At 42.2% G+C, this 27,117-nt stretch overlaps 1 protein-coding gene across 5 annotated transcripts in view; it reads left to right on the top strand.

The window, feature by feature from the left end:
* LOC122786349 (triple functional domain protein-like) overlaps window positions 1–27,117 on the top strand; it is an 82,881-nt gene that overhangs the window by 20,097 nt on the left and 35,667 nt on the right. For all 5 annotated transcript variants that reach the window (XR_006362436.1, XM_044052597.1, XM_044052596.1 and 2 more), the window contains exons 3-14: window positions 12,873–12,947; window positions 16,211–16,325; window positions 17,922–18,114; window positions 20,305–20,409; window positions 20,624–20,820; window positions 21,310–21,559; window positions 22,754–22,876; window positions 23,180–23,371; window positions 24,219–24,350; window positions 24,878–25,108; window positions 25,695–25,817; window positions 26,688–26,879. Coding sequence is in view for 4 of the 5 variants with exons in the window: in XM_044052597.1 (XP_043908532.1) it covers window positions 12,873–12,947; window positions 16,211–16,325; window positions 17,922–18,114; window positions 20,305–20,409; window positions 20,624–20,820; window positions 21,310–21,559; window positions 22,754–22,876; window positions 23,180–23,371; window positions 24,219–24,350; window positions 24,878–25,108; window positions 25,695–25,817; window positions 26,688–26,879 (1,928 nt within the window). In the remaining variant the exon portion in view is untranslated. The remainder of the gene's footprint in view (window positions 1–12,872; window positions 12,948–16,210; window positions 16,326–17,921; window positions 18,115–20,304; window positions 20,410–20,623; window positions 20,821–21,309; window positions 21,560–22,753; window positions 22,877–23,179; window positions 23,372–24,218; window positions 24,351–24,877; window positions 25,109–25,694; window positions 25,818–26,687; window positions 26,880–27,117) is intronic.

The following is a 27,117-nucleotide window of genomic DNA, read 5'->3' as shown; positions in this document are numbered from 1 at the left end:
CCGATCGACATATCTCCTCACTGACGCTCTAGTCAGCCGCGCTGTTTCAGACCAAAACCACACCCCCAGAACGTGGACTGTGTTGTGATTGGCCAGCCAACCAGAGCTTTCCTACTGTCCTGTGATTGGCCAGGTACCTGGAAGTGACATAATAGATAGGCCAGCTCTCAGATACACAGCTCCCCCTCTGGCACGGTGGATGCTCTGCATCTCAGCAGGTACAACGAGAGTAGTTCTTCTTCTTCTGCGGTTGAATGTACGCAACCGGATGTGCCCGGACTAGTGCCCGCACCAGGAGGCGCTACGGTGGTGAGAGGAGTGGTGAGGATTTCTGAGGACGACATCAAATTAAGGAAATGCCGATCCGCTTCGCAGAGCCTAGGAAAACAATACAACACTATTTTCTCAGCAGTGGCTGAACTGTTGTTCTGAAACTTTAGGGTTTCATAAGCGAGGTAATGACGCAGATACACACACACAAACGCAGCGTTAATTGGAGCTTCCGGTCTACGTCGCCTTTAAAATTTTAATTTATTTTGCTCCCTTTCATACACACTCTCCCTTTTTATTGTGATAGTATAGATCATGCCTGAGTGTGTTAAGATGATGGTGTGTAATGTCATATAAAGGGTTGATATATGCCAGTGTGTGCTGTCCTACACTGCTTTGACATTCTGAGGAGACACATGACCACTTCAGTCTTTAAGACCGTTTAGTCCCCTGTGCTCCAGTGGAAAGTTTTACTTCTTTTTGTGGAAAGGTGTACACAGTCGTTTATTTTGAAGAGCTTTAGTGAAATACTTAATGCAACCATTCATTCAGTCATTCATTCATTCATTCATTAAGCCTTTAACCCTAGCTCTATAGGAGGACAGTGAGTTGGCAGGCTGCCCCAAAAGCCTTGGGGCGTTAATGCAAACTGTGCTAGCACTCGCACAAAAAGGCAGTGGAGACAACATGAGTGTAATTATACAGTATGGAGACAATGCTTGGCTTCATAGCTATTGCATAAAGCTGTCAGGCCAGTGTTTTTTCTGCAGCTCTCTGGTGCTTAAGTTATCATTTCTGTTTTTAAGGTGGTAGTGCGGAGGGTTAGGCCTGTCCTTCTGTTGGCCTGGCATCCACAGCCACTGGTATGACTGGCTGACTGAGGAGTGGGTTGCAAGGGGGAGGCAGGGGCCGTGCTGTTATGTAATAATATTAATGCCTTTGGACCTTGACAGATGTGCTGGAGAGTGCTTTGCGATGAGGGACTGTTGTGGGATTGACCATTAACATCACGCTCTGTCTTTCTACTCTGTTTCCCTCTCTGTCTGCCTGCTAGTTGTATTAATGTAAATCTTCAGTAATCAGTTGCATGCTGAAATGAAACCTCTGCATCACCTGCAGATGGCGCATTTGTGCAGATTGGAACGGTTGCAACTGTCAGAGCTGCATTAAGCTGTTGACATTAAACTGCAGCAGGACTCGACTGAATACAGACCTCTTACTCTCTCTTCCATGGAACACACAGCCACAGTTATTCTAAGATTACATGAAATACATTAGAATTTAATGTATGACACTTAGTCTGAATAACTGTTCTTTCTCTGACTCGTCACAGTTTGTCAGAATGAGATCAGATTGTGCTAAAAGACCCAGACGAATGAACTCTTGGCACCAATAACAAGCCACCATTCTCTCTTCCCCCTATGTCTCCCCCCCTGCTGTGTTTGGGTCGCTGGGGTAACCCTGGCCTCCTTCTCGCTTGGTTAGCCTACCCTGCTATTAGAGGTCTGGATGGATGGAGAAACCAGAGAGAGAGAGAGAGGTGGAGATAAACGAAAGATGGTGCTTTTTTCTCGCTGCGTCTACTCGGCCAAATCTCAAGTTTGGGGACAAACTGGGGGGAAAATGGAAGTATATGGAGCATCTGAGTGGTTAGGAAACCAACAGTCGGGCTGTGCCGTTGATTCATTTACTCTGTCAGCTTCATGTTTCTAAATAATGATACCCCATTTCATTGACAAAGCCTGATTTATAATGCAGCATGAAAATAAGTGCTTCTCCTTTAAAAGAAAAGTGTGTTTTTTTAGTGCAGTTTTTCTCTCCTAGAATAACCCAGATGGCTGTCTTGAGACATCATTTTTAGCGGTGGGTTTGATTTGACTCAGCAGCATCAGGAGTATCCGTAAAAAATGCAGTAAGAAAGAGCGGAGAGTTGTACCATCCCGGATTATAGTGAATTGGCAGAAATGTCATCTTAAAATATGGGTACATTGCTCTCTCTTCAGCTGAAAGGATAGGCACTAAGCGTACGCTCTTTCTCGTCAACTACGCCATCAGTCAGACATTTTACATCAGCCACATTTTCCAGCTTTTATTGAAAGCCGTTCAACGCCAACAAATGACCATAATACTTGTAAATGTGTGCTCTAAACTGCTCAAGTTAAAATAGATAAATATAAATGTTTGATAGAAAACAGGGATTAGGAAAATGTGGTCCATTAAAGCTGCAAACTCTTATTGTGCCCTGTATATTGCTGTCAGAGTGTTGAGAAGAAGACAACAGAAGTTCATCATCCACCAACAAAATAATGAACACAAACACCAGAATAAAAGAATCATACGAATACTCGACATGAAGGAATAGTCTCCTGACCTTTACCCCCACTGAGCTGGTCAGAGGGAGAAAGCTAAACACACGTGTGGGAACTCGAGGTGTTCTCAAACATTTGCCTAGTAGTGTTGTTGTTACCAACATAATTGTGTGTACAGGGGCACAGCCAATGCCAGTTTAACCCACAGTAGGTGCTTTGTTAGAGCAACGCAGCTCCGTCTGATCATAACAACCAACCAACCAGAACAGGCTGTCTTGTATTTGTGTGTTGTCCAGTACTGAGCAACAGCCAGCTGCCAATCAAAGCTGAATAATAGCAGTCTTATTGCTGGCTGTGAATGGAAAACATGAGGTGCAAATATTATTACGTAGTAAACAGGGCAGAAGGGGATCGTTAATAATAAGGAAGATGATGAAAAGTGTCCCGAATGAAAAGGCACTCGAAAGAGAAATACCACACTAAAACTAAAAAATAATACAGTATTTTCTTTTATTTGAAATGTACTGAGAACGCACTGATGACCCTATTAGAAGTGACACCTGCCCCAGTAGGAAGACTTGTTTCAGTCACATAATCGTTGCCCTTTTAATTTAATAGTAGTATCACCAACAGTTTTGCAAATAGGAGTTTGGCAGCATAAGTGTTCATTAAACCTCTAGCCCAAAAAAAACAACTCCAGTCACAGCTTGACAACTGTGTAATGGCATGGCATGGCACACCTGTCAGGCTTTGGGTTTTTCATATGTTAATCGTGTGCTAGAGATGGCATGAATCATTAAATCTAAGCACAAGCAAACATGTTAAACAACTGTTGACATATTGTTTTCCTCTAGTAGTTGCTGGTTTCCAGAAGTGCACAAACTAAGCTGCTGAACAGACGTAGAATAAGATTACAACAGTCTGGTCATTTACACAGGTTCCCAAATGTCTCAGATGGACTTGAATCAATGTAAAGGGTCCCAGTTAAATAAACGGCATGCTAGTTTTTCCCATAGTAAAAAGGTGACACAGTCATTAATAAAACAAGCCTGTGCTCAAACCAAACTGCAGTTTTCCTACCAGACTTCTTAGAATGTCTCTGATCAGGATGTAGGTCACGGGTCCAGGTCATGGGCACCCTATTTCTGTCTGCTCCTTCAGCCTCAAGGAATTCCTGCCATTCCCACACACATCCCTCGGTAAGGAATGCTTGTCACGCCGTGAATGTGGGAAGTCCACAGCTATGCAGGGGATGCACACACATGTGCACAGTTCTGGTTTCTCCTGACCCGTAACAGCTGGTTTAGTAGGAGCGGTGTGTCCAAGTCAGCTGCTGTGGGAGCCATTGCGAGATTATGTGAGCCACGCTTTAATCAGATTAGGAAGATGCTGTGAGTGAGTTTTATTTATTTATCTGTTCATTAATTCATTTATCTATTTATTTATTTATTTATTTATTTATTCATCAATTTATTGATTTATTTTGGTGGCAAGAGGACAACTTTGCCCCTCCCTCTGCTGACTGAGTCACACCCACCCATACAGTCTGTCCATGCTCAGGCAGCTGTTGCATTCCCTGTGTTTTCTTTTTTGTGTGTGTGTGAATATACATGTACGTATACACAGAACCACATTCACTCAAACCACTCCTCGAGGTATGTGTGGCATTGTCTCCGGGGAGACTTGTAGTGGTGTTGTTGATTCAACTTCTTTGTTGTCTCAGTCAGTCTAATGCCTACTTGACCTCTAGGAGACCCCTGCAAGTCCCGTGCCTCTGGGGTGTGTGTGCAGTGTTGACATAATTTGCATCCGTGAGAACACACACAGACACACACAGGTTTGCATAACTAATTCTTCTTAAGACACTGCATTGACTTCCATGTATTTGCCCAGCCCAAACAAAGCGTTATCCGTATCTTTAACCATGACCAGTTAATGCCCAAATCTTAGCCCTAAACTTAAACGGTTCCTTTGAAATTAGGTTTTGCCTCATTAGCACCAGGTTTTGGACTACTGCTCCTGACAAGGTCAGTGTTTATGCCTCAAAAGTTCTTAAAGAGGTTACAAAACAAGTACACAACATGCACACGTGACCCAGTGACCGCCTTGATGTGGAATGATCCCTGAGTGTGTTGTGGTAGTTTCCATACTGTAAAAGAGTGATTGATATTTCTGGCATCTGCCTCTCACCCCTTGCTGCGTTGTGACTGAGGGGTGGGTGTATCAGTGTTACTGCGTTTTTACCATGATACAGTTGTTCCAGAACAGGCAACCCAGGAAACACTGGTAGTGACTTTGTTTTAGGAACATTTTTTTTATCGCTTTTATGGTGCGTTTATGTCATGGGACTGTTTTTGGATTTGTTATTTTTGAAACATTTGTGGACGTTTGGTTTCTCTGAATTCCTGAGTGTGGACACGGCAAGGTAAAAAATAACAAGGACTGAAGTGATTTTTCAGTTACTAAATTAATCGTCAACTGCTTTGATAATATATTAATAATATATTAGGTTTGAGTGTTGTTTTTTTATAGTTGGAAACAAGCTCTGTGATTTCTCATCTTATTAAATGTTTTTCCTCCAAATAGAATATAATTTTGAGGTTTCGGAAAGACCAAATAACACTTTTCCACATTTTATGGACCAAACAACAATCAATGAATTGAGAAAACAATTGAATGATTAATTGATTTTGAAAATAATTAGTTGACATCCTACTGAGTTGTTGCTAATAGCCTATTGATTATAAATAAAATGTGAAATGTGATGGAGTTGTCTAATTCACATGGGTTGGCTATTAATGTAATTGTATTTAGAGACACCATGCAGTGTCTCTCTTGTTTCAAATACCCACAAACAGGTTGTCTTCACCATGTCTACATGCCTGAATGCATTGAATTGTTGCCACGTGATTGGCTCGTTAGATGATTTCGTTAACAATCAATTGAACAGGTTTTCTAAAGATGTGACCATTGAATGTACCTGTATCCTCTCCACTCTACCCATTGGAGTTAATTTAGGTCTGAGATGTTGTCATTTTTGTAAATCCATTATTTTATCAAGCTCCAGTGGCAGTGTTGTGATATCAGCTCTGTGAATTCAGTGTTTTTTATATGGTATATAAACTGGGTGAATGGCACCCCCGTCAAAGCCTGATCACGTCTGCATCACCTGTATGTGATATACAATGGAACTACTGGTTTCGGGTCAATGCTGCAAAAAGACCTTCCCTCCTTTTCCATGAAGTTGTTAAATTTTCACCTTTACTTCTCCTCACAGGAGGAAGCTAATTGAAAATCTCCAAGGAGCACATGTATAGATATTAAGGAAACTGACAATATTGCCAAGCATGATACCATGACAACTATCATAAATCTTGAGCGCCACTTTGATTTTGAGATTATTTGTTATTATTGTTTTTGGAATTACATTGCATTCACTCATTGTTTACATATTTGTACACAATGTACTTTTTATTTAACTTTTTTTCATGATGTATTCTGGGTTGTATGCACAGTTACCCCCTGACAGTGAGTTGTTCCCTTGGACTCATAGCAGTGAACGAATGACTCTGATGTTTTTTTATGTAACCCTCATCTCTACAGCCTCAAGTCTCCATCCTAATGCTAAGCCGCTTCTCATGGTGCATAAATGCAGTGCAGGCATATTATAATCATTATACCTCCCACACTTCAGGATTACCTCCAGGAACCTGTCTTTCTGAAAGACTGGCAGATTAGCAACTCACCTAATGCCCACATGGAGTGCACCCTGAGGCCATGCATCCACTCTGCGCGCTGCTGTTGCCCACTGAAATTGTCTTCGCTGACAACTCGGGCCTCGGCTTGGAAATTTTTGCACCAGCTTTTCCATATGGATGCGTAGACGGGAGCAGAATGAGCAGTTTTGGTTGTCTGCTGGGTTGGAATATCTCCCCACAGGAATCCCAGGATCAGCCTCAGCTGCTGTGACTGTGCCCACAGTGGATTGGGGTTCCTTCGGTACAGCAGCCAGTCGCTCTATCATTAGCCGATGGTAGCAGCGGAACATGTTTCTCCATCTGCAAATTACTCCAAAATCCTCAGCTCCTTTTTTTTTTTTTAACAATTTGTGGAAGAATTATCAAGCATGACTTGCTGGACAACTAATCACAAGTGGTGTTATGCCCAGACTGGCTCTGCCCTCATCCAGCTGACAGGTACACAACACAGTGTATTATATATTATATATTATAGATCCAGCATTAGGTAATTTCCTTTATTCCTGCTTCTGCCGTTCCTCAGTCCCATCAGTGGGAGGTAAATTTAAATTTTGCATCTCCGTCATGACAGACATTTGAATGTAGAGTTTGACAGGTTTGACTGTGACTGACTGGTTCATACATCATTACCATCTGTCTTTCCCTCACCCTGTGTGTGTGTGTTGCTGTCCACTTGTCACTCCTCACCCGCTCCTGTCTGCCGTCATTTTTACACACCACTCTTCCTCACCTCGCCTGTCTTCCCTTACTGTCTACTGTACTGTGGCCTCCGATCCCTCCCCTCTCTCACCTGCGTATACTTTTATTCCACACTTGTTGGGGCACGCGCCCTGATTTGACTATTGGCAGACAATGAACTTAATTGTGTCCTATATCTATGGTCTAGTTGGGGCCTATCGTACCTACTGGTAGGTTCAGAAGGCTGATGTCATGCCATTATTTGGATGATGTAACGCTGAAAGCTAATGTTATTGCAGATGCTTTGAACAAAACTTCCTCAAAGTGTGTGGTGCAAATGCATTTTTGATATTCTACACTTTGTTTAGGACAAAAAATATTAACGCTTAGTGGTGTTGCAATTTATGATTGCAACTCACAGCACATTATTTAAGATAACTTGTATGAATCTAACTGATAACAACCTTCATCCAGCATCAGTGGGGAGCTGGTTAACACGCACTTCTTCTGCTCCATTTTTGCTAAATATTGCACCATTCTCCGCTCATTAGCATAATCAGTCATCTTCATGAGTGAGCGGTGGGCAGTTGGACTTGCTTGATTTAAGTTGAAGACGTTTTACCACACTTCCAAGAGGAGTTTGTTGTGTTGCTTTAGTTGTTGGCATTAATGCCAATCCTTACTTTTTTAAAATCTTGGGACATAGGGCTATGATGTGTTTTTGGTGTTGTTTTTTTTATCTTCCAACCCAACTCATTTAGTTTCTAGCATGTCCATAAAGTCACAATTCCCTGGCAGGTGATGCAGGCATGAGGAAAAACACCGTAGGGCAGAACAACCTCTGACGAAGGTTTTTTAGTGGCTTCATCAGGGTTTACCCACAAATGTTAGTGTGAAAGAGGCTTTTATTCTTCACCTTCTCATGTGTTTGTCTCTCTCTCCCTCTCAGTGTGTGTGTGTGTGTGTGTGGAGTGGGTGTGACCTGGCGACTCTATATTTAGCTGCTGTGCCACTTTCTCCGGTCCCACAGCCTGGCAGAGCACATGGGAAGTGTCTTTATGTCCTTTTTTGTTTGGGAAAAGGACAAAATAGAAGAAAAATAAAGTACAGGGACGTTTTGATAACAAATCCTCTTGTCCAATTCGTCTTGAGTTTCTACCAATAGAATCTGGCACTGTCATTTTATATCTTCTTAACAACCACCAAGCTGTTCCTTTGTGCTGATCCATTTACTACTTCCACTTAACTTACTTTCAGAAACGTAATGCTCCAGTTGTTTGATGAATATTCAGCTCTCATATATTATATTAATGGTGAGAACTGTATTGACTCATATCAAATACATACATATTTAGATTTATGACAGTAAATTAAAAAGATCAATATCATTATTTTCAGCATTGGTAAGTCTGATAAGTTCATCAACAAGGATTTGTAGTGTTTAAGGTGGCTGCTCTGTATTCATCAATATGAAAATGTCACTGACAGTGTAAATCCTCTAATTGGGAGGTCTGAGGTTTTGTCCTTGAAGAAAGGACAAAATCCACCCAAAAGCACTTCATACGCTGTAAATACGTCAACGGGGACGAAGAGTGTTAATAGGCTAGTCGCATAAGATTTGTCATCGTGCTCAGATGTTTTCGGATAAAGTGACATTTACACGAAGCCGGTCAGATTTCAGTCGGCGAAAAACACCCCCTTTTTAGGGGGCGATACAGAAGGTTGTTTGTGTCAAAGCAGACGTTAATTCAGCGGCCGTTAAATTTTTTACTACACAGTAGCTAATTCACGCAGCACTACAAAATGTACACTGTGCTCTCTCTCCCTCGTCCTGCGCACACACAAACATGGTGGGTTTTTTCCTGTGTGTCATCTTGTCAACGGGGGGGTTTTACGTTGACCTCGTGATTATGCTTCTGGTTAGTGTCAGCTGACACGTTTTGGGGGGTCAACATCAGACAATGTTGAATCACAGCATTGTCGAAAGCTGACTAATCCATTTATCTGGATGTTGTAAAATGACACTCTGCACATACACAACATGTTTAGCCTTATACTGGAATGGAATGGAAAAGGTACCAATGCTGTCAATAGGGCTGAAACGATTAATTGATTACTAAATTAAACGTCAACCATTTTGATAAGTGATTATTCGGTTGAAGGTGTTTTCTAAAAAATTAAAACCAGTTTCTGTGATTTTTCCAGCTTCTTAAATGTGAATATTGTCTGGTTTCTTTGGTTTCTAACTAAGAAATCATGAATCATTTTGGTTTGTGGACAAAACAAGACATTCCAAGAACATCGTCATTTCCAGGTTTGACAAACACTGACCAAATTTTATTTCAGCCGTAGCTGTAAATAATGAGCAGTGAAAAAACCTGTTACCACAGTGAAATATACTGTAATTGTAATTTATTCTCATTTAAGGAAATCCCAAATTGCTTTAGGGGAAGTCCTAGGCAGTGTGTGTAATTTGCTCTTTTCAGTAATTGAAGTATCAGTATATTCTTTGTTCTTCTTTGTTTCACTCAAGTAAGGCAAAAACAGTCATTGATTAAAATTGATTAAGCAAAGATTCTAGAGCAGGGGTGTCAAACTTACGGCCAGTTCTGTCCATTCTGGCCCGCAGTATGAATTTGATTAGTCTAATCTAATTATTATGTGAAATACTATCATTTTCAGTCTCAGAATCATATAAATCAACTGTGATCTTGTAAGTTGTAATGCACATGTGTAAATGGTATATTAAAAAGTATAATATTCTCGAAATTACACTTATTTTTCTCTGGAAAAGTCTGTTTGTTCATAACATGTTTTGTAAAACAAAGGGAAAAATTAGGAGTTCTTGTTGTTTATAGGTTATTATGCCATTATTTTACTGGTCTGCCCCACTTGGGGTCAGATCGTGCTGTATGTGGACCCTGAACTAAAATGAGTTTGACACCCCTGTTCTAGAGAATCTCCTCCAAGGCTCAAACACTCCCAGGCTGCTGTGTATGAAGATTTATACAGGATTACATAACAACTTCCCGATGCTTCCGCTGACCTGGTTCTGCAACAAAATTGAATGTGTCCTGTCCTGTCCTGTCCTGTCCCCACGTCCCCTCCTCCCCCCCATTACGTTGTTTTGTGCAAAATTGTTGGTTGTTTTGTTTGAGTGTTTTTCAGCAGGATTAAAGAAAAGTGCTGAAACTCATAATTAGTTTCAGCTGAAACTGACACCCTTCCTATCTCTGTACACGGTGTAGTCAGTGTTGTGTTAGCTCGAGCTGTTTGTTTGGCTCCCACAAACGGTGGCAGAGCGAGAGCCCTCCGAATCAACCCCCTCTCATGCATCATCTATGGAGTGGAGCTGTGAGCTCACTTTTTGACGAGAGCACAGTGGGAAATGTAGTTGATCATCGCAATTTGTTTTTGTGGCACCCCGAGGGGCATCTGGAGAGGAGTGAGAGGAGGAAAAGAAAAAGTAAAAATAGAGACAAGTCCTCATTCTCATCAATCTCCCCCGGTGGCAGGGAAGAATACGTATCTCATTAGCATGTACAGTGACACGCTGAGAGCAGGGATTTGAGTTCACTTTACTGTAAGTGGCCAAGAGGCATGTGTTGGTTAGTTAGTTAGTAAGGGTTTGCATCATAGCCGTTTTAAAAAAAGCTGACATCGAGGTTACTCTTCTTAATTACTGCATTCCACTGTTATGTAATACATGGTAACAATGTCTGTCTGTCTCTCTCTCTCTTTCTCTCTCTCTCTCTCTGTCTCTGTGTGTGTGCATGTGTCTTAGGGCCGGGCCATACTTATACCGCATTCTGAGATCTGCTGAGAGAGGGTTCACATTTCTGCATCTGTGAATAAGCCCGCAGATTTGTGCATACTCATACTCAAACATGGGGTGTCCTTATTCGTTTAATCCCATATTCCATTCCAGTAGCAGTGATTTCCTCATTTGAGTCTCTTCTGTTTGTTGTCTTTGAGCAAGTTTGTGCGTAAAACACAGAAATGGACAGATGTCAGAATTTATGGAAAGTATGACCTGGCCCTTATCACTTCACCGTCACACAAAGGAATTAGCCAACGTGTCTTTTCCTTAATGCTTTCTTTCTTTTGTCCAACAGTTTAGTGTAGCGCTGCAACTAATTTTCTCGATTTATCAAGTAATCGTTAGGTCCGTAAGAATTTGTCAGAAAACGTTGTTAAACAGTGTTTGTCAAACCTGGAAATGAGGATGTTCTCAAATGTCTTGTTTTGTCCACAAACCAAAAATTATTAATGATTTCTTTGTTCTATGGAGCAAAGAAACAAGAAAATATTCACATCTAAGCTAAAACAATCATAAATGTTGTGAATCATGAAAAAAGCTTCAAACCGATGAATCAATTATCAAAATAGTTGACCATTAATTTAGTAAATGAATGCCTATTATTCTTATGGTTCCTATGGACTTTGCTTAAACGTTTTTGACGTGCAGAGGGAGAGAAAAGGGAGATGTTGTCAAAAACAAGGTCTTTTCAATACTGTGCTGTGTTGGGGGGGGCACAAATTAACATGCACAAACACACCAAATACATTATATGTACCAACAAAACAACTTTAATGCGGCTCCTACAAACAGTGTTGTGTTGTGTTGTGTTATGTTGTCTTTACATTAACCCCAGTTTTTCTCAAATATGTGTGCTTGTGCTGATGTACAGACAATCAGACAGAGTCACAAGAAAAGTAGACACTTGGGTAAAATGACTTGTCTGGGTCATCAGTCATTCAAACCTGACCTCTGCTGGGTGTGAAGGACAGAATCTGGGCCCGTTCTGTCCGTCTCTGTGTGTGTGTTTGATGTGAGTCTAATCATCTCAGAGAATTGTCGGTCTATATTTATTGAATATCTCCCAAGAGCCATCCATTCACTTCTGACAGATGATTAACAGTGCAACACGGGGCGTCTTTCACACAATCACACACTTGAGATCCAGATTGATTTTCATTGAAGGGGGCTGTAGTTAATAGTTAAGGTTATTGCTATGATGTGTTTTTGCATTGCCAGCTGTTCAACTATTCTTCTGTTTATTCCATATAAAACAGTATAATGTGTATGTATGTGTGTATATGTATATATATATGGAGTCATAGAATTTACAAATGGCTAATTTGGGTATTAATATGTTGTGGTAACTGCTGTTTGTCTGTGGATTCTCTACAGACAATGAAACCTAATGACTTTGCTGCTTGGCAATTGTGATTGTGTTGATGTTTATGTTGATTTAGCTGTAAGTGCCATTCTCGTTGAGTATACTGTCAGTGGTGCCTGCATAGCTGTAGACGGTTAATCTTATTAACATTCACTTGTGGTAATCCTCATAAATGTAGCCCTTTTTTCCTTGACTCAACACTTGTAAATGTGAAAATCCGACGACTCCTCACCGTATGAGAATCCTCTTAATATCGTCGTTAGTACTTTTATGGTGTTATGGTTTAACTTAATGCCGTTACCTATGGTGTGTAATGTTGCTTTACCTCATTTCACCGCTGCTCCACAAGGAGCTTCTACAACAGCTTGTTTCCCCCCACCCCCCAACGCACACCCTCTCCCCAAATTTGGCCCCACTTTGTCTCATTATTACCATTTCTCCAACCACAGTCTCCACTCCTGAAGAATTCAGTGTTGCGAGTGTGGGACTTTTTTCCTCATGATGCAAGCAATCTGAACTGAGACTCAATCCCCTGTTTCATTATCTGCCCCCAATAAAAAGAAGTCACGGCCGATCAGCTGTGAAAGAACAGGCTGAACAGGGGAAGGAAGTTCTTTTCATTCTTCATTCAAACCTCACAGTCTCCCTTTCTCCTCGTTTTCTGTCTATTGCAGGTTTCAGGAGAAATGAGGAGATGAGAGCAATGGAGGTGCTTCCCATCCTCAAAGAAAAAGTTGCCTTTTTGTCAGGTAAGATTTTTGTGTACAGTGTATATGAGTGTGTGCGTATGGCTGCTCTCACAGACATGATCACACAGCCTCAGTTGTCTGTTTTGTATTGAGTTGTGAGTTTTTTTGTCCCCAAACCGTGCAGCAGCTCCTCTCGATAACGAGCCGTGCTGCACTTTGCCTGCAAAACAAACTCATCGGGGGTCACACTGGGGCGCAGACACTTAACCCTCGGACCCTTCGTCACACTCACAAATAAGACACACAGGCATCCATTGTTTATTCAGTTTTCAACAAGACTACAGAAACGACAGCTACAGCTGCCAGTGCCTTTGCTGTCTCCATGGGGGCTCAACTATATCACACACACACACACACACGCACACGCACGCTTAAATTGTGCTAGAGAAACTTCACAGGAGGCCCAAGCTGGAAACACAGACTGCCAAGAATATCCAGTAGGATTATTTGTACGGCACAAAAAACATTATTCAGCTCTGTGTGTGTGTTTGGCTAAATGCATATCTGTGTGTATTATTATTACATGTGCATGCAGACTCACAGTGTGTCACAGGCAGCAGTACCAAATTGAATAACAAATGTTATTGAAATGTGTATTAATAAGTGTGTGCAAGTGTGTAATGCACACGCACACTCGTCTCCGGTCTCCTTATGTGCGCGCAGCAAAGGTCACAGGCAGAAATACAATGACTCAGACAAATGGACAGAAATTGACAGAGAGAGGGAGAGAGAGAGAGAGGACGGCGTTGCCATGGAGATGACTTACAGCTTCTCCATCCCATAGTAGTCGCTGTTGGAGTAATGGGCTTTAAGTGAAGAAGAAGGGGTTTGCTGGGGAAAAGCAGGCTAAATGAGCTAAGCCCATTATTCCAGATCCAGTCCCTTAATAATTCAGCCATGTTATTCGGCCTCACTCGTGTCTGCCTGTTTTGCCACGTGAGTGTTTGATTTTCTCTCCTCTGAGCAACAGGGCTGAGCCTACGGGTTCACAGCAACCCGACTCAACACACTCATTTGTGGGCTGAGCACAGTCCTGTGCTGTGTTTACAAGTTCCCACGTGACCGAAGCAGCTCTGTGTTTTCTACAACTGATCAGAGATGATGTGCAAAATATTATTATTATCATTATTATTATTATTGTTGTTAATAATAAGAACAGATTAAGCCTGGGTATCGCTGTTGATTTCCTGTGTGTATCTCAGTTATAAAAGAGATATTCACAGAACAAATGCTGTAAAAATTGTTTTATAAAATGTGGATCTCTCTGATCCAAATAAAAAAATCTGTTCTCTTTTTTTAACCCCGGCCCTGAAACAGATGTTCACTATTAAATTGCACAATGATCCAGTGGAAACAGTAGATGTTACCCAACTCAATTTAAACGACTACATAATATTTAAAAAGAAGCTGTTGCACAGATAAAATTCATGATTCCTTAGAGGAGGAATCCTGCTGACCTTGCTCCTCCTCCTCTGGCCGTTAATTTAGTCTCACCGCCAGGTCAAGGGATGAACTTATCCAGTAGATTAAATCGACAGCTATATGACACATTGGCACCGACTGTTGTACAGATGTTTATGGTTTCTCAGAGATAATCTCCTGACCTTTTTCGGCAGTGTCATCGTCATGAGGCTCACATTTGTGGGTTTTAGTCAAACTACTGGAAAACTTGACCATGAAATTTGGTTAAAGTTCCATTTGAGTCACTTCCCTCCTATGACCTTTTATCATCAGGTCAGATTGTCTGATGACATTTAAAGCTATCAAGTATGAGTATGTGACATTAGTATACAGTATTATCAAAACCCAGTTTGCATGAGCAATAAACTGCTTTTAAAGGCGACATAGACCGGAAGCTCCAATTAACGCTGCGTTTGTGTGTGTATCTGCGTCATTACCTTGTTTTGAAACCCTAAAGTATCAGAACAAACAGTTCAGCCACTGCTGAGAAAAAAGGGGTTTTATTGTTTTCCTGGGCTCTGCAAAGTGGATCGGCACTTCCTTATGTTGATGTTGTCATCAGTATACCTCACCACTCCCCTCACCACCGTAGCGCCTCCTGGTGCGGGCACTAGTCCGGGCACATCCGGTTGCGTACATTCAACCGCAGAAGAACTACTCTCGTTGTAACTGCTGAGATGCAGAGCATCCACCGTGCCAGAGGGGGAGCTGTGTATCTGAGAGCTGGCCTACCAATTACGTCACTTCCAGGTACCTGGCCAATCACAGGACAGTGGGAAAGCTCTCGTTGGCTGGCCAATCACAACACAGTCCACGTTCTGGGGGGGTGGTTTTGGTCTGACGAGCGTCAGTGAGGAGATATTTCGATCGGCTCGTTTGCAGCGATTAGGAGGTTTTTAGCCATGAAAACAAGTTAATATATGTAAGTAGACCTCCATAACTAACATATATGTGTGATACAAGCATTCAATGTCACCTTTAAATTAAAAGCACAATTTGAAACTGTGTTGTTGGCAAATTGAAAAGGCTGAAACTTAAATTTTTTACATTGTTTTTTTATTGTTTCATGTTCTATCCTCAATTAAAATTGTAATGCATTGATGTTGGAAACATTTAATAACTTTAATTTATCATCTTTGCTTCAGTTGCAATGCTCCTCAAATTGTGATCTGAGGTTTGTCTTTAAAAATCTCAAACAAATCTCAAACAAATTGCAATAACATATTTTGACCACATCTACTGTAGACTATGTTACGTGCAGTCATACATTGCTGCGATTCCAGACTGCAGATATACTTCAATTAGACCGGACAAAAGCAGCTTTTCATACACAGTAGAACATTTCAGAAGACACAGCATTTGGCAATTCTTTCTTTGTGAATTCAAATAAATAGAATAAATGATTCCTTTCCCAGAAAATTTTTTTTTTATCATTTTAGTTTAATTGCACACAGTATTCTTCTGTTTGGGGTTTTCTTTGGAGTCTCTCTCTCTTGTATTATTAAATCGCTCCCCATTAGTTTTAGTCTAGCAAATAAAAATGAAATCAATTGTACATCTCTTGCCAAAAGCATTTAATTTAGCGGGCTCAGCATCTCAGACTTGTCGAGCCACAGGCCTATCACACACTTATTGAATCAGCTTGTTAGATTTATGCCAAGACAGTGAAACAAATATAACACTGAGGTAATGTAGAAAAGCTTTTTGCTGTATTAGAGGATACTGAGTTTTTTTAGATTGTAATAGCAGGGTTTTGGTTGTGATGTGTCATGTTCTCACTGTGTGTGTCTCTCTGTTCCCAGGCGGCAGAGACAGACGAGGTGGTCCAGTATTAACGTTTCCGTCACGCAGCAACCACGACAGAATACGAACGGACGACCTGAGGAGACTGATCGCCTACCTCGCCGGCATCCCCAGGTTACACATCAGTTACACAAGTTTTATTCCGTGTGCTGTGTGTGAGCGCAATCAGCGTCATTCTTATTTACATGTTTTAGAAAAAGCGATATCTTGACACGCACGCACTCACTCACACATACTGAGCAAGTGGATGATGCACTCCAAGCAATCACGTGAGAGAGCTGAAACGAGCATGTGAGCAGCCAAAGAGGGAGGAGAGAAAAAATAATTATTCAGAATCAGGACTGGTTAGTTTGCTGCAGCTTCATCACCGCCAATAATCAGTTTTGGAGACATTACGAGACAATGCTGAGACGTAGAGGAGGATGAGAAGGCGGAGAAGGAGGGGGAGCCCGGGCTGAGACAGGGATGTGTAACAAAATAACAAAAGGAGAGCGCGAAGGAGGGATCAAAAAAGAGAAAACAGTAGAGAGAGGCAGGCGCAGAGAGCGCATGTGTGAGGAGGTGTGTGTGAGCGAGCAAGGGGGGAGTGAGTGAGCGAGCGGGCGAGCGTCTGTGTGTGTGTGTGTGTGTGTGTGTGAGAAAGCAAAACAAAGTGTCGCAGTAGCTGGAGCAGTGCAGCAGCAGCAGCAGCAGTCACTGGCACGAGTAGCTCTACAACCTCGCAGGTAAAAGCTCTGTTTACTCCTCACTCTAATCCTGCACCTGCCTCATCCGTCCATCCATCCATCTTAATCCATCCGTCCATCCTCTCCACATCTAGTCTCATCTCCCTAAACTCTGTCTTCACGGTTTAAAATGGATGTAAATTCTCCTCTTGTATGTCTTTAATGGACTAGAAACGTCAACTGTCATAGTGGCGCGTTTTGCATCTTTTATTTAAGAAAAAAAACAAAAACAAACAAAAAACCTCTTAACTGTGCATCTGTTGTCAAACGAAGGTGGTGTACTATTTTGGGAGAGGCAACATCTGTACACTCGCTGTCTACTCCAGTGACAGGCTGTTACAAAGAGATGGAGAGGTTTTGGAAACACAGGACAGATGGATTTAATGATGCAATAACAGAAGGACATTAGATTATTATGGTTTAAAAAAAGAGCTGGAGAAGGATTAGTATTTTACTTAATGCTCAAAAATACAATCCAGGATTGTGAATTAATTGGTGGCAACGATATGGGTATAAAAGCAAACAGCAAATATTATTTTGCTCTTACAAGTGTGTGTTTGTGTGTGTGTATAAGACTGAAGCACCACAGGGAATTAGGTTTGCTGATGCACAAATGTGCTGATTTGTGTTTTTATATTTCTGCACACATTTGTGAGTCATTTGTCACAGGTTTTTCAAGTGTGTGTGTGTGTGTGTGTGGTGTGGGTGGGTGGGTGTGTTTACTGCGTAGGCTTCTCACAGTATAGAAAATGCGTCATCTCCCTGTTTTGATTCTCTTTTTAATTTCTATCGCCCTCTTCCCACTTTTCTCTACATCATCCCTCACTCATCCTTTCCCACACCCGTCATCTATCTCATCTCATCTCTCTGCTGGATTATACTCTCTCTCTCTCTGCCCCTCCCTCCCTCATGCCCTCCCTCCCTCCTCTTCTTTTCTTTCTAATTCCTCCTACACTCGCTGACCTCGATCCCTATCCATTCGCAGTGAGGAGGTGTGTAAACATGGCTTCACGGTCATCGTTGATATGCGCGGCTCCAAGTGGGACAGCATCAAGCCGCTGCTGAAGATCCTGCAGGAGTCGTTCCCATCCTGCATCCACGTCGCCCTCATCATCAAACCGGACAACTTCTGGCAGAAGCAGAGGACCAATTTTGGCAGCTCCAAGTTTGAATTTGAGGTGAGTAGTGAAAAAGATTGACAAGTAATTGTAATTTGACTGTGGTTCATCAGACAAATAACATTTTTAAAGAGGTGTGAAACCATCTGTCACTGACCAAAATTTGGGTAGACCTCCAACTAGTCAGTGTGACATTATATCGTTGAGCGTTTTACCTTCATTACTCTAATTATATTCTTTTCAGAATATAAACTGCCTAGTTTATATAATGGTCCTACCTCCCTGCACCTCTGGCAGCCAACTTGGTTGTTAATGAAAATGCTTAAGCAGCACTTCTCTGTCGTTCATTGTTTCAAACCTCGCCTCCGTTACAGATAAATCATTGATTTATTCAATTTCCTACCAGAGAACCTGGGATTTTCTACTTTTTTTTAGCTGATTAAAGACAGACTTCTTAGCATGCTATAGTAAATCATAAAGGCTGACTGATACGGAGAAACTAACTTGTTTTAAAAGTAAATAAATAGATAAATATAAAACATTCCTCCTCAGTTTGCTTTCAGCTGAGCTGTGATAATGACCACTGTTCCCCTGAGCTGCTCATTGTTGGTACATTTCACCATTTTCCACTCTCCACTGCTTTGGACTTGTTCATCACCAGCCAGCTGTCTACCAGAGGAGAAAATTCATTACAGTTCGACCTAAAACGGGCACACAGCAGATCACAACGACACATGTGACACCGTCAGTCGAGGGTTGCATCACATTTTTCACAGCTAATTAAGTGATGTGTTCAAAGAGAGTGGCTCATTTTTAACGCTCTGGTCATTTCACGGCTATAAATCAGCACAGAGATGTGCTCTAATGTGCTCACTTGTAAAAATACCACAGTATGGGTTCTATTTGTGCATGTTTTTTTGCTTTAGAATCATTCCATTGAATTGGAGCCTGTTTAGTAAACTCTCCCTCATGTTGACTACACAGAAACGTTCCGTCCTCCTGTTTGATTTGTCTGCTTCTCGGTGCTGATAGTGAGGCATGGGTCTGGTATAAGCACATGTGCTGTATGTAATGTCGGAGGATTGTGTTTTTTTCTGAACAAACGGTTCTTGGGTTTCTCCACAATAGCTGGATCTCTCTTTCTGCAAGTTACTTTTTTTTTCTCTGACTAAAGCTGGCAGGAAATTGTTCTGATCACTCACATGTCTATACACACAGAAGTGTCCTCTTGTCTGATGACACCATATTGATTATTGCAGGCTACAATTATCACCAGCTGCGCTGCCATCCCACACAGACATTGATTTGACTGCACTGAATATGCATTTTGCGAGTGACTCCGTTTTCATGTATGTGCCTAATCTGACACATATGCACATTAACGATGTCATCTGGAGTCCTGAAGACAATTTGATGTGGGAGTGTTGCTTGGACACCTGGGGAATGCACGTGTATAAGTACAATATCTTCCCCTCTTTCCCTTCATTTGACGCTGAAAGGAAAGAAGCAGAGAGCCACAGTGCAGGAACCCTCTTGATGTAATCGTAGATGTAATCACAGTCTTCTCTTTTTCACCAATTAACAGAGTGCAAATCTCTTAACGTGAACAATAATGAAGACAAACACAGTTTCAGTGTGTTTTCCAGTGACAGGAGCCACAGCGCTTCTTCACCCCCAAGGACAAAAGTGTGCGTCTCTGCATTGTGAGGCCCACACAGAGCTATGTAGCCGTAGTCGTTCTTTCTCCATCCATCTCTGGCCATGTGTGTGGGGGTGTTGTGTGGAGGTGGCTGAGCAGAAACACTGAGGCACTGAAACCAAACAGGGAGACATTTCCTCACTGTATCGTTTGAAGATGATATCGTTAATTGTTCTGCGCTGAGGACTTTTATTTCACTTTAGTGCGAGGTGCGGATGATCAAAGAGAAGACTGTATGTGTGTTCGTCGTGCGAGCAAGGGTTTTTTTTTGGTCAACGATACAGGATTCACTAAAGACAATGTTTTAGCGACGTTTTCAGGATGTTATTGGTTTAAGTCTTGCCGTTGATGGATGAAATGATTAATTGCACAGTCTCTGCTGGTATTTATGAAGCTGTCTGGGAGTTCATAAGAAAATGAGTTACTACATTTGTCATGTTGTTTCTAAATAACAATGTCAATAGTATATAGGACAGTAGCTCTCAGCTGAATGATATAACTGGAAGTTTCCTCTCTTTAACATTTTTTGCCTCCACCTTTTTTCCATGCAGACCACCATGGTGTCACTAGAGGGCCTGACAAAGGTCGTGGACCCCTCCCAGCTGACGGCAGACTTCGACGGCAGTCTGGACTACAACCATGAAGAGTGGATAGAGGTCAGTGAGCCTATCCATGCTGTCAGTCAAAGCTGTACTCTAGACTCTTTTAAATCTACCCCCTTAAATCCCCCGTGTCATTCAACTGCAAAAGAATCATAGTCGATGAGCAGTGAGCAAGACGAGAAACAAAGTCAGCTATTGTTAACGCTACTGTTGCATATTAACTTATTGGTCTTCATAGTATAATTTTCTGCCGTGTGTTTGTGTGCAGGTGCGTGTGGCATTTGAGGAATTCTCGGGTCACGCCACACAGATGTTAGCCCGGCTAGAGGAGATGCAGGAAACGGTGTCGAGGAAAGATTTTCCCCAAGACCTGGACGGAGCCAGGAGGATGATAGAAGAGCATGCCACCCTGAAGAAGAAAGTCATAAAAGCCCCAATAGAGGAGCTCGACACTGAGGGACAGAGGTGAGCAGACTGTGGGAGCTTTACATCATGCTGCATTTTACTCTGTCTATCTTTTAGGGTCTGTGTCTTTGTTCATCACTTTATAATATGTAAAACCTGTTTTTGGAATATAGTATCACATTACAAGCTTTTCAAACTTGCCTATAATGATGATTATCATTTTAAATGTCAGACGAATAAAATAAAATTTTGGCACCTGAGGAAAAAGTTGAATGCACCAGTTAATTGTGCTTTTAAGCTCCTTTTATGGACAGTAAACAATAAACATATCATATGCCCTTTGGTAAATGATAGCGGCAAAAAAACAACTGCAATGAAATATTTATTACCCAGCAACATTAAAAGAAAAAAAAAAGCCTCCAGAGCCCCTCTCTACAATTGTACACAATGCTAAAAATTGCTTCTAGACGTTGTAAAAATAAGCTGCAAGTCCTTGAATACTGCAATAAATGAGTCCTGTAATACTAAACATACTAAATCCACTTCCAGGTTACTGCAGCGCATCCAGAGCAGCGAGTCCTTCTCCAACCGCAATGGCAGCAGTGGTGGCAGCGGCGGCAGCAACAGCACCAGCGGAGGGGTGTGCAACGCCGACACCCAGGGCCTTGTGCCGCGCATCACCCAGCTCCTGGACAAGCTGCACTCCACCCGACAGCACCTCCACCAGGCCTGGCACATCCGCAAGCTCCAGCTCGACCAGTGCTTTCAGCTCCGCCTCTTTGAGCAGGACGCAGAGAAGGTTGGTGGTAGGAGGGAGACGGGGGGGAGAGACATCACTGAACATGTTCAGCGATGTTCAGCGTGAGCAGCCATGTAGTGGTAATCTATAACTGCTGTTGGTGATCACTGTAGGGCGGGCAACTGCCAATAGAAACAGACCCAATTACACCCACAGAGAAGCATTGATTTATGCTCTGTATGAATGCAGGTTCCCCCCTTTTGTCCCTCAGAGAGTGGCGTGATTCAACATTTTAATTAAAACAGTTGTGGATATCCCCATTAGTTTTGTGTACCGTCATACTGATCCCCTCTTTTTCTCTGAGTCCTGATCCAGCACTTGTACTTGCCCAGATAGCAGAGCTGCACAATACACCAAACGACCACTGTCAGTAAAATAGTTAATATTACTATGACTTTCGCCACTGCTCTCTCTCGCCACAGCGAATCAGAGCAGATCAAAAATGAGGCATTGTATTAAACCTATCAAATAATAGGTAATATGAAATAGATGCCACTTTGAGTTTTCCCCCATAAAAAGCTCTGCCACACTCCACAGCTGAGCTACATGAATTACCTGGCCATTATCAATAAAGTGGTCTACAGCCGCCGCTGGAGTAAATGATCGGCTCAGATCCGATACTTTGAGATTGTGATTGGGACATTCCTAAAAAAAACAGCCTCTACCACATCATCCTTAGGTGAGAGATGCAGGTGCACAGCCACCTACTCTGGCTGCCCCTCAGCTGTCAGTGCAGGTGATGACAGCCGCCGCACCAAGTCAGAAGGAGACAGAGATATTTAGATATGCATGTTTGAATGAGGGGAATAAAATAGCAGATTGCAGTAGCAGAGAGAGAGAGAAAGGGAGAGCTGCAGTCTTGGATACACTGCGGTAGTAGGAGCTTGTTGCTAGGACACCACAGTTGTTCTGTAGGAGAGCCTGAGAGGCTACTTTTGATAGAGAGAGAGTCCATTTCTCTGTATTATGGCTTGAAAAGACAACATCTCTGAGCATGCTGCAGTCCAAGTGTGAGCTGTTTGTTTTTACCTGCTCCGGCGATGATCTGTGAATGTAAACAGTGCCACCAATACCTTTTATGTGTATGTTTTTTCATTCACTTAGTTTACAATTGGCGTAACTTTTTTTTTTTCCCCTATGTGTGTGTGTGCGTGTGTGTGTGTGTCTTTCTACTCTGTCATCCCCATGCCTCAGATGTTTGACTGGATCACGCACAACAAGGGTTTGTTCCTGGCAGGCTACACAGAGATTGGCAACAACCACCCCCACGCTATAGAGCTGCAAACCCAGCACAACCACTTTGCTATGAACTGCATGGTAAGACACACACACTTATGCACTATTGTCACACAGTTAATTCACTTAGTGTCAACCTTTCACCTTGTGTTTCAGTGTTAGTTTAAAGATGCCTCTGCTTGTGTGCACTTAACACAGCACAGCAGAACCAGGCATTAAGCATTACGTTATCTAGAGTCAAACTTGCGTAAGCATTATGAAACACACACACATACACACACAGAGCTTTCAATTTAATCCCTATTACCACTTCTTCAAAAATATTGTCAGCCTCCGATAGGTATGAATTTATCCACAACCCCTCCCTCTGCTGCTGCTGCACAGAACGTATATGTGAACATCAACCGCATCATGTCGGTCGGTAACCGGCTGCTGGAGTCGGGTCACTACGCTTCCCAGCAGATCAAGCAGATCTCGGGCCAGCTAGAACAGGAGTGGAAGGCGTTTGCCGCCGCACTGGACGAGCGCAGCACGCTGCTAGAGATGTCGGCGAGCTTCCACCAGAAATGTGACCAGGTGAGTTGCTCATGTGTGCCGTAGAATGTTATTGTACTTTTTTGTGATCTGAAATGTGCGATGTACACTTGCCACTCACCCTGTTGGAGACATTATTTATCCTACGTTATGTAGCTTTAAGATTCTTTACATAGTCTCTCTTGTAATGATTCACACAGACGTACATGTTAACCATATCTGGGTTGTAAAAATACCAATTTGGCTTCATTAATTTTACAAAAGCCAAACATATGCATAGCATTAACACAAATTTGCATAATCATATACACAATAAATGTGCATTTGTTATATGCAGTGATGTCTGTGCTCATTAGCCCCGGCCACTATGGAATGATCAATGGCAAACGCTTTTCCAACTGGGAAACGTTTCCGACCTGGAATATTGGTGTCATCACGCACCAGCCTTTCATGTGTGAACAGATTTCACCTCAACTTTTTACTACTCTTCACATATATCGTTTGGGAGATGTGTAATCAGGGAGTAATAATATAAAGATCACTAAAGATAACTTTGTTGTTGTTGTTTTTCCCCTTCCCTCCCTCAGGAGTATTACTGAATGTTCCAGGAAGTCACCAAAACATCACATTCAGCCGTAGATAATTCTCTGAGAAGGTTTTCAGAGGCGCTCATAACCATGCGCAAAAGATATTTCTGCACTTTCAGACCCAAAAATAGCATCGCTCCTCAGAAAAATATAGGCTTGATGTGGAGCATCTGACTAGCATGTGACTTCTGGGAGGAATATAAGGATGTTTGTGTGTGTGTGTAAACCGGTGTCTCTCTGGTGAAATGCTCAGCGTTCGAGTGCCAGTTTGACTAAGTGCGAGTGCGTTTCTCACCCTGCAGTACATGAGTAATGTGGACTCGTGGTGCAAGGCGTGCGGCGAGGTGGATCTGCCCTCCGAGCTGCAAGACCTCGAGGACGCCATTCACCATCACCAAGGCCTGTACGAACACATCACCGCTGCCTATTCTGAGGTAACGTCGCACTTAATACTTGTGTACATAGAAAAAGATATGAAAGGATTAAGGCTGCGTGTGTCCATAATGTATGGATCGTAACTATGGCGACTTTGTTTGTGTAAACTTTCAACACAAAGTTCACTTTGACAGTCATTGATCCATGCACCTTATGACTTTATACATTTTATTGTGTTTTTATCATCCTTTTTTATCATGAATCATTCATCTCTGTCATGCTGTGTGTTTTTCTGCAGCAGTTGCAGCACTTTTGATGGAGTTTTTGTGTCCAAATAAAAGGTTTTCGTGTTGATGTCCGCATGGTACAGCTGTGCATTTTAAATAAATGGCTAAATTACACAGTATAACTGGACAGTGGAGAGATCATTTCTCAATGTTTTTTGTGTGGGCTTTCTCAGGCATTCATCTAATTATATTTGGATGATATTTGTATTTGCCAGTCAAGTCAAATATTAGTTTATACCTTTTGTCTGTTTTCCGAAAATGTGAAGTGGCTGCAAAGTAAATCAATTTTGTGACCTCAGGTGAGTCAAGACGGCAAAGCTCTACTGGACAAACTGCAACGTCCTTTGACCCCAGGCGGTGCCGATTCACTGACAGCATCGGCGAACTATTCAAAAGCGGTGCACCACGTCCTGGACATCATCCACGAGGTGCTGCACCACCAGAGACAGCTGGAAAACATCTGGCAGCACCGCAAAGTGCGTCTGCACCAGCGCCTGCAGCTCTGCGTCTTTCAGCAGGATGTCCAGCAGGTACAAACACACACACATGCTGTATATACTGAATGATTTTGTTGTTATGCATGCACACATTTGTTAAAAACACATAATTCTAAGACCAATTTTTTCCCTCCTCAGTATACCATGCGAGGATTAGACAGTAATTTGAAAATGGCAGGGTAGCGTGCTGGATAGAAGGATTGTGCTCTTAATAGAGGGTTTGATCCCAGCAGCAGCAGCAGCCATGTTTCCTATCAAATTGTCCTTGAGCAAAGTCGCTGTAACATCTTCATCGTTGCATTTCTGTGGAAAGAAGCGTTGGACAAAAGCCTGAAATGTAAATCTTTTCTCTGCAGGAAAAAAAAACGGCTTGAACACAGCCGTAATGAGGCTGCCATAATCAAACAATTCAATATGAAAATGTGACGGTTGCATAATGTCCAAAAAATCCTGGGCATTCTGGAGAATGTCGGTATGGCAACTGTTGCTATGGCAATTGAACTGGGTCATATGTCCATGCAGATGCTGTGTCTCTTATCAGGACTGTGAAGGACACAGAGCAGGGCTGCGTGTTTTCATGTGCCTCTCTCTCTTTTTAACGTGGGGTCTCACTGCACAGGTGCTGGACTGGATAGAGAACCACGGCGAGGCCTTCCTCAGTAAACACACAGGTGTGGGAAAGTCCCTCCATCGAGCCCGAGCGCTACAGAAACGGCATGAAGACTTTGAGGAAGTGGCACAGGTACTTTTATTTCTCTGTCAGGACCAGACTGATATATCACTTGTTGTGCATCTGTCTTTGATCAGATAAGTTTTTAACCACAACCACAAGAAAACAAGTCTAAAATCTACAGCTTTGGATTGTTTTGTGTATTTTAGGCAGTTTCAAATTGAGCTTCAAAAAGGTTTTATAATGTTTGTAATGTTACATTTCTCTTGGTATTGCTGTTTAAGTTTGAGCGTTACCGATTATTCTCATGTGACTGGAGGAGGAGCCACTTCACCTCATGATACTGTGCTCACTGTGGCCATTATTTTGGTTTTTATGAATGCATCTGCTCAAAAAAAAAAACACATTTAAACATATAACAAAATAAACAGAACTGAGGAAATGCCAGATCTCAACAGTGAGGTAAATACCACAGCTTCAACAGAAAACAGCAGCAACAAAAAGAGGAGAAAAATAAGCGCCGGTAACTCAACAGTTAATAAATAGAACTAATAAGAGGACATAGTGAAATTATAATTATATCAAAAGCAGACTAAAATTAAATTATTAAATGACAAACAACATTTATTTTCTTTTGCATTTAATGCTTATAGTGCGGGGCTTTCACTTTAACCACCTTATTATAGCCATTTGTTTCTGCAGCATCTTTCTCTTCCCCTTTATCTCACCTTCATCCACTTACTGTCACTGTTTCCGCTCTGCTGTTATCTCAGTGCAGCCCCGCTATCACTGACTCTGTCGGTGTACACACATCTGCTGCATATCCTGTTCTTCATTTCTCCCCCTGCCTCGACACAAACTCGTCTCTCTTTGCTTCATTTTTGAGAGACATCTTTGCTCACATTACATTGTCTTCCCAGACTAATCCGTCTGTGTTCACAGAACACGTACACCAATGCCGACAAGCTGCTGGAGGCGGCCGAGCAGCTGGCCCAGACGGGTGAGTGCGACCCAGAGGAGATCTACCAGGCCGCCCACCAGCTCGAAGACAGGATCCAGGACTTTGTGCGCCGTGTAGAGCAGCGCAAAGTACTGCTGGACATGTCTGTCGCCTTCCACACACACGTCAAAGAGGTAGGCAAGGGAGGATGACATAATCCTGAAGTGGAGGGTGGGTGTGTTTGTGTGGATATGAGCTTTGACCGGGCTCTTTCAGCTGGAGCAAAAACGATTAACAGATACGTTTGCATTTAGTCACACAGAGACGGTCCTATATTTGAATTGACCTTCCCACATTTGTGTCAAAGTCTTACCATTTTAAGAGGAGCAGTTGCTTACAGTCAGTTAAAGGTAGACTTAAGATGAGCAGCTT

The sequence above is a fragment of the Solea senegalensis genome, linkage group LG20, assembly GCF_019176455.1.
Source record: "Solea senegalensis isolate Sse05_10M linkage group LG20, IFAPA_SoseM_1, whole genome shotgun sequence".
In the NCBI taxonomy this organism is placed as follows: domain Eukaryota; kingdom Metazoa; phylum Chordata; class Actinopteri; order Pleuronectiformes; family Soleidae; genus Solea; species Solea senegalensis.
The sequence above is the reverse complement of the archived record's forward strand: the minus strand, read 5'-3'. Positions and strand labels throughout refer to the sequence as shown.